Below are 12822 nucleotides of genomic sequence, written 5' to 3' on the forward strand. Positions count from 1 at the left end.
GAATAAGGTGTACAAGAACATTGTGGTTTTTGACCTAGCTAGATTCTTGCTGGCTCTATGGATTAGACGATCAAGGTGCCTGGTCTAATATATCCAGATTCTAGTTTATAACAACATATATTCTATATTAATAATATGTATTTTATATGGTTTTAATATTTGTATGGTAGTTTTACGTGTCCTTTTTATAGACCGCTATACTTTTTGGCGTTTTATAACCACCCAGGCGTATGAAATATATGTATTTGGTTGAGAGGTACTTTTTAAAATCTTTGTGATCGAAATAAAGTTATGATGATGATGGTGCCTAATATCATGGACAAAATAACAAGGGACAAAATATCGAAAGGCAACTGCGCAGAAGGAAGTATAAATTCACTATTCCTAACTCTAGACCTATGTACCTTGACCATATGCAAATATAGTCAAAGAACATAGATGTTGAGTTAGGTATGGAAAACCCATACATCATTACCCTTTTATATTTTGTCCATGATATTAGTGTTCCACAATATCCTGCACTCTAAACTCAGACGTCATACTGTGTTATGCTAATAGATTTATAGACATTGTAGCATTAATACTGGTATCCTATATTTCAATACACCGAAGATAGGGAGAGTGCTGTGGTAACAATCAAACTGCACATATTTTCTTTTCAAGGATAGTGACAAACTGTACAATAAAGGACAAAAATGTAATAAAAGTAATAAAGTGACACAAAAAGTTTGAATTAGCGGGTGAAGAGATGGCGCACATTCATGCCTACATGACACTATCTGATTCGATGATAAAGCGATGGGGCAGGTAGAACCAGAACAAATATGGAAACAAGTACAATAGAGGAACTAATTGTTCTGTTCATTTTGAGATTAGAAATAAGGGCTAGAAAGAGAAGAATGAGCAATTGTCCCTTACTATCATTATGAAGTGCTACTGGTATTAATGACATATGAGGCTTCAGTAATGGAACCGCAGCATGCACTATTGTGATTGTGGACAAATCACCAAGTTCAGACATGGTTGCCTTAAATTACCACTATATAAAAAAAAGACAGAGAACAGGCCCAGCAAAAGACAAGGCAATTTGTTTTTGGGGTAGCGACAACACAAATGTTGCTGAGTATTTATGTTTGGTTCTGCAAGGTTGAGTGGAGGATCATGTGTAGTATCTGCTTCAGATCCGCTCTAGATTTAGGGGCAGATTTACAATGCCCTTGCGCCACTTTTGCGTCACTTTTAACATGGGAAAAGTGACGCAAAAGTGGCACAAGGGGCTTGTAAATCTGCCCCTTAGGATCAGCCCATCAATCAACAGGAAATGGAACGGTGTGGCATTTCTGGTCACAAAATACTTCAATATTGTTTGCAAAATGTATTCTGATAGTGTTTGGTAGACTTCCTAGTAGACTTTGACTTAGTGGATGATATACGACTTTGCGACTAGTTTCTTGAATAAGCAACCTACCAGTTTGTTCAGTCAACTAGTTCTTTTTGTTAGGGTTCGTCTCTAAAAGGTGGAAGTGCTGATTAGGTATATTAAACCACAGGGAATCTTTAGCTGGATCCAATCAAAATATGACAACATGAATCAGGGTGAGAGTGCATTTTTGTCTCTGTGCTTTCCAATATTGACACTGCTGTTCTTCCCCATTTCAGCGCTTTGCTAACAGCACTTTTGATGAAGGTAGGAAGTGTCAGTTTTTAGGCACCAATCTAAGCAGATGACAATGTATCTTTAGACCAGGCCCCAATGAGATTGTAGGAACAACTTTAGATGTTATTTGGGGAAAACAAATACATTAAACATTGACAAAAATAATAGCATTTGGCAATAGAAGAAGTGATAGTATTAAGAGTATATACAAATTAGTTTTAGAATGAGAAACTCAGCATAGGTACCCAAGATCCATTTTGAACTACATCTAGTGAAACAAAAATAGGGGATGCTGATTTGACTCGGTAAGGGCTGCAGGCATCCAACTTGACTCCTATGGGAGGTGCTGCATGCCGACAGTATTTAGGATTTTATGGTTATCCCAGTGGTTAACACGCAGCTTCTCAGTCGTGGACCAATCTTTATTAAACAGTTTGTGCGAGATTCACCTGCTAAAACATCAGGGACAGTAAGTTTAAGATAGGGAAGTATAACTCTGAAGTATGCAAGAGCTGCTTTGATAATTCAAGAAAAATTTAAGAGAAATTTAAGAATTATTTAATAGCGCAAAAAGACTCATACCAAGATCGACAGTACAGTGGAGATTGAAATTGACTCTAAATAGAAATTGCCGGATCTTATGCAAACCAGTGACCTCTCAGGATACAAACTGAACTCGATTTGATTTTGAGTCGAATATCTTGCAAATGTGTTGTTTTTGAAGCAGCTAAACAAGGTTCTCCCTTAGCAAAGAGTCCACTGTTTTCTGATTATTTTATGCCTCCCCAGCCTGCTTCCCTTATTTGACTGTCTGTTTTCGTATTCATTCTCCTCAACACCTCTTCTTAGTGGAGACCCCCTTCAGAAATCGCAACCCCCATTTTACTCACTGCATACTTCTTTTATCCGCTTTGCTTTTTCCACTTCCTTTCCATGAAAAACCGCCTTCTTTCAATAAAAGCCTGTGCTGTTTTGATTGAGGGAGGAGAACCTGGCGAACTCCCCGAAGTCCAGCTGGACTCTTTGATTAATAGAGGCTCAATTCTCAGAAAGTTTAGAAAGTTAAAATATGTTGTTTTGAAATATTTTCCTTGTGACAATTTGTTCGACCTCCAATACAGTCCATGTTGTACTTTTTGTGTGGAAGCAGCACTGGAGATTCTAAGAGCCTGAACCTTTGCATACATTCAGACATGGACACACTGGTGGCGCCTGTTGGCAACTGAAAGTATTTTAGTTTGTAGGTAAATTTCAGTCTAAATAGTTTTTAATAGTACAGTACATTTACAATCTGCTAAAAACGTCTGGGGGTAAATGTAACAATTGTTCATGCATTGCAGGGCAGCAAGCAAGGTTGCTGTGCTGCGTTGCGTGAACGTGAGAGAGCCGAAAAGCTTACTAAGGGTAAACAGTCAAAATATCGAGTTTTTAATTTCGACCTACACTAATATCGAGTTGCTAATATCGATGGGACAGAATATCGATGTCCAGAATATCGATGGCCAGAATATCGACCCTAAGGTAAGTAATATCGAAATTACTAATATCGATAGCATATATATCGATGTAAGTAATTTCGATTTACTAATATGTGTTAGAAATATAAGTTAAGTATTTAAATTAATTGTTATAATATGTGTTTAATATGTTTTTATAATTTAAAAATATATAAGAGTAAATAATATGTTTTACTACCACAGCGGGTTGTGGGTTTATAGGGGAATAGGGTGGGAAGTAATTTATTTGTAATTAAATAATTAATTTTTCAATGATTAATTTATTTTGCAATTAAATATTAATTGGCAATTATTTATTTAAATTGATTAATTGATTAATTAATTGATAATTTATGTATATTTTTAACTAAATTATGTTTTACTACCACAGCGGGTTGTGGGTTTATAGGGGAATAGGGTGGGAAGTAATTTATTTGTAATTAAATAATTATTTTTCAATTATTAATTTATTTTGCAATTAAATATTAATTGGCAATGATTTATTTTAATTGATTAATTGATTAATTAATTGATAATTTATGTATATTTTTAACTAAATTATATGTTTTACTACTGGAGCGGGTTGTGGGTTTATAGGGGAATAGGGTGGGAAGTAATTTATTTGTAATATTAATTAATTTTGGGTAAAGGGGTATTTTTAGGGTTCAGGGTCAGTTTTCAGTTTTTGGGTAAAGGGGTATTTTTAGGGTTCAGGGTCAGTTTTCAGTTTTTGGGTAAAGGGGTATTTTTAGGGTTCAGGGTCAGTTTTCAGTTTTTGGGTAAAGGGGAATTTTTAGGGTTCAGGGTCAGTTTTCAGTTTTTGGGTAAAGGGGTATTTTTAGGGTTCAGGGTCAGTTTTCAGTTTTTGGGTAAAGGGGAATTTTTAGGGTTCAGGGTCAGTTTTCAGTTTTTGGGTAAAGGGGTATTTTTAGGGTTCAGGGTCAGTTTTCAGTTTTTGGGTAAAGGGGTATTTTTAGGGTTCAGGGTCAGTTTTCAGTTTTTGGGTAAAGGGGTATTTTTTGGGTTCAGGGTCAGTTTTCAGTTCTTTGGTAAAGGGGTATTTTTAGGGTTCAGGGTCAGTTTTCAGTTCTTTGGTAAAGGGGTATTTTTAGGGTTCAGGGTCAGTTTTCAGTTTATGGGTAAAAGGGTATTTTTAGGGTTCAGGGTCAGTTTTCAGTTTTTGGGTAAAGGGGTATTTTTAGGGTTCAGGGTCAGTTTTCAGTTTTTGGGTAAAGGGGTATTTTTAGGGTTCAGGGTCAGTTTTCAGTTTTTGGGTAAAGGGGTATTTTTAGGGTTCAGGGTCAGTTTTCAGTTTTTGGGTAAAGGGGTATTTTTAGGGTTCAGGGTCAGTTTTCAGTTTTTGGGTAAAGGGGTATTTTTAGGGTTCAGGGTCAGTTTTCAGTTTATGGGTAAAGGGGTATTTTTAGGGTTCAGGGTCAGTTTTAGGTTTTTGGGTAAAGGGGTATTTTTAGTGTTCAGGGTCAGTTTTCCCTACTGTTGCACCCACTGGAGTGGGAATAGTAATTATTGTTAAGTAATTATATATTATATATGATTCATTATTTTTTTTTATTAAATATGTATTATTATTTTTTTAACAATTATTACATATATTTAAATATGTTTAAGTAATTATTATGTATTATTTACAGTTTTTTTAATGTTATTTTAAATTTAAAAAAAAATCGATATATTTAACAACGATATTTTTTACATCGATATTAAATTTTCGATATTTTGGTACTTACCATGTTGTACATAGGGCGTCGATATTTTTGCTATCGATATAATTACGCCGATATTTGTGTAGGTCGAAATTCTGTCTGTCGAAATTCTGTCATAGATCCCTTACTAAGATATGGCACTCGTCAGCTCTCTCTGTGCTGTTGCTCTTGTGGCTGCCTCGCCCCAATGCAGGCACCCAATGGATGCCTTTCTGCACAAAAACAATCCAAAGTTGCATAGTTCTCTTTCTATGTGGGATGCAGACTGATTACGCATAGACAAGGAAGTAGTGAGGAGAAATAGAGCTTTATCGCCCCATTTCGCTTTTTTGTGGTAGGCATACGGATCCACTTAATTCCAGGGATACAAACTTTAGTAAATCTGGAATTGCGTGAAATCCATGGGTAGATGCACAGCACATGCGCCACCCATGGAACGCCATCCGCTAAGAAATGTAAGGCAACACAGCACAAGCTGCTGTGCTGTGTTACTTTTCTTTACAAAGCCACTCAAGGCCACGCAATTCAGAACTTACATGACTTTATAAAACCCCCCTAAAAAACTACATTGCCCGTCATCATCGCGCGTGACACAAGGGTGACACAAAACCATTTTAAACCTGAGCCCAGATCTTGGTGGATTCCTTCTAGATCATGGTTAACTAAATTTGTATCCGTGCACTTCTTTACCTCAAGTATCTTGTGAAAAATATTGGCAAACATAAAGATTTGAATTGAGCTTTATATTTTTTATTGGAATTTGATGTGTACAATGTGTACTAATGCCTTCTTGTATCCATTACAGGCGTACTTTTATGACTTGGACAAGGTAAGAGTCAATTCATTCTTTGAAAAGTGATGACCCTCTTAGTTCAGGCAATATTATACCACAGGTCTAGCCACCAACTATCCTCTCTCATCTGTTCCTCTTCTTCAAGTTTGCTCTTTATCCTCTTCCATGGGATTGTTTGTGGGTTTCAGATCTCATAGAAGTGAAGCAAGGATCTTGGCTTCCACAGAAATAGAAAATAAAGCAGAAAATATGAATGAGACTTCAGTTGTAAATGTAGATATGAAATAGTTGGAAATGTTGATCTTTTCTAGATATATATTAACTTTGAACCTAAATGAAACCGAGATACAAAATAATAGCTGTAATTGATTTGTTCTCAAGAACTTGACTTTCAGTAGAAATAAGGGCGTTATTTAGGGAAATACAAATCAACGTGATAAGATCCAGTATTATCAAACAGGCACCCTAAGCTACATGCATGACCATTGCTCCTGACTTTCAGATCAGCGAGGAATACTCAAAGTAAACCTGTAATGTGTTACTGTTGTACCTACAAAAATCCCAGCGCATTTTAATATGTCTCTTTGTTTTCTTTCTTTTGGAAGGAAATCCGCTTCATTGAGAGGTATATTAGGAAACTGGAATTTCATGTGAGCAAGGTGAGCAGGAAAAGCCTCCATACTTTAGTTATTTCATTTTCAAAACGGTAGGGTATTTCACCAGTCGTTTTTGGTGCATGTAAATGTTTTTATAACTATGAAAAAAAGAAGAAAAGTGGGCAATGATTGTGTCGTAAGATAACATTTAAATATGCATACTGGTACGTATATTAATATATGTGCATGCTTTTACACATACATAGCCTGTATACACGATACAATTTTACTTTGTTCCATTAATATATGTATTGCAGAGCTTTTAAAAAGGTCTACCTTTGAGTAAATTCAGAGCGCTGGTTTGGATGATAAGCGGCCATAGTTCATTAGACGTAGAGACTTAAGACATGGGGCCCGATACACAGAACTAACTTAAGACAAAATCCTAAACTTACTACTTTTGGTATTCACAGAAGTTAGGATTTTGTCTTAAGTTTGTCTTAAGACAGACTTAAGTTAGGATTTTGTCTTAAGTCTGTCTTAAGTCTGTCTTAAGACAAACTTAAGACAAAATCCTAACTTCTGTGAATACCAAAAGTAGTAAGTTTAGTATTTTGTCTTAAGTTAGTTCTGTGAATCGGGCCCATGGACCCTCTGTTTAGTACTAACAATATCTGCCACCTTTACCAAGTCCATGCACAACTAGGTGCTTCAGTGGAGGTGTTCTTTGCTGTCTGCCTCTTTTACTCTTGTTTAGCCCATTTTAAAACCAGGACTACAATTTTCCAGAATGCACAGAAAAGATCTGACTTGAGTAACTATCAAGTATGGGCCTGGGAAACTTGGAAGCCATGACTCACCATTAACATTTATGAGGCTCACACTGTAAAACTATGCACATTTTTTTTAACTGGCATATAGAGTGAGCGATGCAAGCCAGTGTATCAAACGTGTGTTACATTGCATGGTACCTTCGGGGAGTTCCTCTGAACGAGCTCTTTTAACCATTGCTGTAGGATGGATGTGCGCCTGGACTGTCCGCTGCTGAAGCAACAGCACTGTTTGTTCGTGGCTTCAGGTTAGGGCGGCCTGCGGAGGGAGATGCACATGCCCATTTTATGAACATTCACTCATAGGGGGCACTAGGGCACTCCTTTCCTTCACCGGTCAATGTGCACAACTCATGATCCTAGTGTGAGCACCTATTAAATAAATAAGTGCAGGTGTCCACATTTTTTCTAAGGAGCCTCCGCCGAGTTTCACCATGGATGCTGAATCCCTGCTTATCCACTGCACCAGCTCCCAGTCCCCTCTACACAGGTTGTACTGTCTGCTGTCCCTGCACTTTACCTATTTTCTCTGTTTCCATTCTCACCTTTGGCCTGTCATCTTTCTCTCTCCATTTCCAATGCTCCCTCTCTCCCTTCTACCTGTGCTGTCTTTCCTCACCCCTTATATTCATGCTCTGTTCTCTTCCCTGTACCATTATCCAAGCTTTTTCCCTTCTCTAGTCTGGCCCTCAACAGCTCCCTCTCTACTTTGCACCTGCTCTGTTTTTTAGGTTGAAGCTGTCTGGTTGCAAAGACATATTGGGGTCATACTGAAAGCTTCCCTGTGAATGCATTTCCCCCATTGCTCACGATTGCTTTCTGTTTTGTAACTCACATTTGCTTGCTTTCTATTTGCTGGCTTGATTTGTTTTAGGCTGCACAGCCTGTATTTGTCCCTCTTGTGGAGCAAAGCATATTTACAACTTCTCTGAGTGGCTCCTTGTAATCTTCCATGAATGCTAACTTTCTGGGAACTCTTTTTTCTTTTTCATGATGCACTCCAAGAGAGTACATGTGTTCTCAGTTGTCTCCCTTGTATGCTAGTTCAAGAAGCAGTAACCATGCTGTATTTCTTGGAAAAGGTTCCAGCCTCCTATCTTTTTGCTTGATTGTACTTTTATCAATGCCACAATCAGTTCATCAATCTTGCATGCCTGTGAAGAACTATGTTCTGTCTTCAAGCTAGTTTTTTGTGTTCAGTGCTCTTTAGTAACAGCATAACTTAAGCAACCCTCTTTTCATATCCATGCCATAGGCGCTGGAAGTCGTGAAGTAGGGGGTGCTGCAGCACGACCAAAGAACTTCAGAAGTGAATCAAGAATAAACAGGCCTTTAAAATTAGATTATATCTTGTCTGTACTCCACTCTATGCCACTCCACTCTACAATATTCTACTCCACCCTTCACCAATCCACTTTACGCCAAATCACTATGTACACTGTACTCCATTATATTCCAGTCTACACCACTCCACTCTACAATACTCAACTCTAAGCCACTCCACTCTACGCCACTTCACTCTACTCCACTCTATGGCACTACTCCACCTTCAGCCACTCCCTGCCACTCCACTCTGCGACACTCTATGACACTTCGCTCTACAACACTCCATTCCACTACACTATACACCACTCCACTCTATGCCACTCTACTCTATGCCACTACCACTCCATGACACTCTAATCAACTGTACACCACTCCACATAAAGACACGCCATTCTATGCTACTCCACTCTACGCCACTCCAATATATGCCACTCCACTCTACACTACTCCACTTTGTGACACTCTACTTTATTCTGCGTCACTCTACGCCACTTCACTTTGTGACACTCTACTCCATTCGACAACACTCTATGCCACTCCACTCTATAACACCTCAATCTATGCACTTCACTCTACTCCACTCCACAATACTACTCCACTCAATGCCACTCTGTGCCACTCCAGTCTTCGACACTCTACTCTAATCCCCTCTATGACACACTACCCTACTCTATTCCACTCCGTTCTACAATACCCTGCACCGCTCCACTTTACACCACTCCACTCTACTCCACTTTATGCCACTCCACTATATGAAACTCTACTATACAACACTCCATTCTACTCCACTCTATAACACTCTCCGACACTATATGACACTCCACTCTACAACACTCGGTGCCACTCCACTCTACACATTTTACTGTTCTCCACTATATGCCACTCCAGTCAATGCCACTCCACTCTATTCTACTCCACTCTACAAATCTATTCTACACTGTACAACACGCTGCTCTACAACACTCCATTCCACTCCACTCCACTCTATGCCACTCTGCTCTATGATACTCTGCCACTTCACTCTGTGCCACTCCACTCTACAAACATCTACTCCACTCCACTCTATGACACTCTACACCACTACACTCTATGCCACTCCACTCCATGCAACCCTACTCCACCCTATGCCACTTCACTAAACACCACTAACTTTTAGCCATGCAGAAAAGCAGTGACGCCGGTATATAACATGGCTAAAATACAAAGCCAATAGCTCTTGCATTGGTGAGACCTATTGGCTTTGCCAGTGCTTGTTCTATTGCGTTGCCTCATTTTCCCTGAGGCCCCCAATCTGCCAAAATTGGAACCGGATAAAGACAAATAGTACCAGCTGCTAATATACCACTTCACCATATCCAATCCATCTACTACACCAGTCTGGGCTTCTAATCTTCTAATCTTTTTTTCTGGATGTTTAATAACAAAATTCACATGCACCCAGTGCCCATTGAGTTCTGTGGGCTTTGAATACTTGTAAATCAGTCCAGCAGGAAAAAAAGCATCAGAGAATTTGAGGTGGCTTTGCAACCACTGACAGGAAAATCTGCTCCTGGCCCTCTGGTACATGTTTTCGGTTGGTATTAGCCCACTCATATGCTGAAACGTCCTCTTCTCTTAAGCATTCATAAGAAAAACTTTGGGCTCCCTGAACTTTTTTCAAAGTAAGCACTGGGTGTTCCACAAGTCCCTTTCATTGAAGCAATGCCGAGCGTCCACTGCTTCGACACAGCACAGTTGCACTGGGCACTGATGGCGCCCAGTGCAACAATCTTTTTGGGCGCCTCCCCACCATAAAGCCTCCTCCTTGGATTCCTTCACTGCTACCCTACAGAAGAGCCCCTCATCTCTCCATAGCCCTACTCTCAAATGCATTTCACTTGTTTTTAAGCGTTGGTAAAGGCTGGCTTTACTAATCCACTCAGCTATCCACATAAAATACAGATCTGTTCTTTGCAGCAGGCATCTTAACTCTCTGCGCTACTTTATGGCAAGTCAAAACTGCCATCAGGCAAACTCCCATCTCTCTCTCTAGCAGGTTTCAAGATTTATCATTACATTTTTGTTGCTGCCTGAAAGCTGGACATACAAGGAACCCTGCAGCAGGTGCTTCTAAATCCTAGGTTATTGCTAAATAGAGTAACCCCCTCATGTCTGTCCCCCCTGCAGGTTACCCCCCAGTGCGGCCGCACTGGTGGCACTGCCCTAAAACTGGCCCTGCTTGGACACCTTAACCTTAGCCTTATGCTTGTGTCTGGTCGGTCTAGAACAGTAAATAGGCCCGGACACCAAAGGGGTCCCATTAATGAGTCAAAAAGGGGCCACATTTGCAAATCAGGCAGTCTTAAACTTTTACAGAGACACGGTATAAGTGCTCTGAAAGGCATGGGTGACTGCAAGCATTTGAGCTTTCTGCAGGCAGTGATTGTGGGAATAGTAGGGAAATCAACAATAAAATCTGGTCAACCAGACCATAAAACAAGCCTAAAAAATGTAAAAAAAAAAAGAAAAGAAAAAAATCGACCCACACACTGATCAATCAGACCAGCCCTACTTCTCTGCCACACTGCCTGCCCTCCCTATAGGCCAGTCCACCCCTCTGTTTGTGTAAGTGGCTAAAAGCCTGGGGAATGCAAAGCGGCTGCTTTTGTTGGCCTTGTTTGCAGGGATGGCTGCATGGAGGCTAAGGGTCAGCTGAAGCAATAAAAAAGGATGTTATGAAAATAATGAAATTGTGCTTTCATTAATTGAGGCATCCCGAGTGCTAGAAGAGACGCTCGGTTGAGGAATTCTAGCTGCGTCATACATTACTTGACGTGTTGGAGTGTGGCAGGAGGTCACGCGGGGCAGACATGAGTGTTGTGCTCTCAGCCTGTCTTAATAACAGCAAATGTTGGCACCAGAGGCTGAACTCCCCTTCCAAGCAAATGAATTCAGAGAACACAGAATTCTGTTGTCATTTACTCTTTATCACTTAAATATGTCCTGGGGATGGCACATGTGTTTTTACGTTTTAACAAAAATGTATAAAAATAACTTTTAAAAAGTAGAAATCGTTTGAAAAGTAAAGGTCAAATGTGAAAGCCGACATTATTTTTAACAATGTGGAAGGGTCATGGCCGACCAATAATGTCTCCACAACAAGCTGGAAACGTTTTTTTTCCCGAAAGTCTCGGTAATTGTGCCGTTGTTTGGTTCAAATTTGTGCTGGTAAATGTTTCAGCTCACGCAACGCGCATATGGAGTTTTTTTATACCCCTTTTTGTACAAAAACGCTAATCCTTAAAATATGCGCATTGGGAAATAATAGTATCATCAATGCAATGTGCTAATAATGATTAGCAACTCCGGGGAGGCATCATAATGCAGTCCAGTGCCCTGGGAACACAATCAGGCCTTTTGAGTTAAGAAATACATTTGAAAATGTCATCGATGATGAGAGAAAAACAAGCATTTGCAATGCAATAGGTCTTGCATTTATGAGAGCTTGAGCTTTGGCATTGTAAAACAGATAAATAAAAGGCATTGTCATTCACAATGCCAATAGCTTAAACTCTCGCAAATGCAAGACCTATTACATTGCAAATGTGTGCTATAAAAATATAAAAAAGCGATAGGAGAGAGCGTGTCCTGCCTGCAACAGAACGCAGGAAAGGGCTAATTGAGAAAATAGTGCTCAAAGGCTGTAATTAAAGCCTACCGAGCAAAAACACATGTAACAGGGGGCATCCTGTCGCGGCCGGCATGACTCGCAGGTGGAGGAGCGAGAGGGGGCGCGCGGGGAGGGGGGTGTTAATAAAAAAAATGTTTAACTTACCTTCGGCTCGGGACCCGCGTTGTGTCTCCTCTCTCTTTGCCACACAGGAAGCAGGCAGACTCTCTCCCCTCCCCTAAGCCAATCACAACGCTGCAATGGCAGCTTGTGATTGGCTGCGATGCCGACCTCACAGGCGTCTATGGGAGGCCATTTTCTTTATGTAGGCTTCAGCCTATATAGAGAAAATGCAGAGAGTGCATAACTGGTTTGGTCGGCCCTTGGGCCGGCCAAACAGTCAGCACCCACAACAGTGGGCAAGCCACTCCTCACCTGCCTGGAACAAGACCACCCACCCACCCGCCCGCTCCCAACCAAACCCTGCCTACTGCTTTCTCACAGTGCGAGAATTAGAAACATAAAATGGTATTCATAATCAGAAGCCAATGGTATGCCCAGACGCGGGTCCCTTCCTCACCGTGCCACTGAAACAAGGCTATCCCCCACTGAATCGGTCTTGGGGGTTGCTTGTATTCCGGTTCAGAGAGGACCTGGCTTGGCATTTCCATGGACTGGACTGGTTCTACTACAGCAGGACCAAGACTGATTTGCATATGGCTGGGTCTAATCTGAGGTGGCATTGTGGGGC

General features: G+C 40.3%; 1 protein-coding gene across 2 annotated transcripts in view; it reads left to right on the top strand.

Moving 5' to 3' along the window:
• The window catches only part of RIPOR3 (RIPOR family member 3), a 471988-nt gene that overhangs the window by 207761 nt on the left and 251405 nt on the right, over window positions 1-12822 (top strand). For both annotated transcript variants that reach the window (XM_086932462.1, XM_086932461.1), the window contains 2 exons: window positions 5683-5706; window positions 6276-6329. In XM_086932462.1, the coding sequence (XP_086788588.1) occupies window positions 5683-5706; window positions 6276-6329 (78 nt within the window). The remainder of the gene's footprint in view (window positions 1-5682; window positions 5707-6275; window positions 6330-12822) is intronic.

This window comes from Lissotriton vulgaris, chromosome 7 (assembly GCF_964263255.1).
Source record: "Lissotriton vulgaris chromosome 7, aLisVul1.2, whole genome shotgun sequence".
NCBI classification, from domain to species: domain Eukaryota; kingdom Metazoa; phylum Chordata; class Amphibia; order Caudata; family Salamandridae; genus Lissotriton; species Lissotriton vulgaris.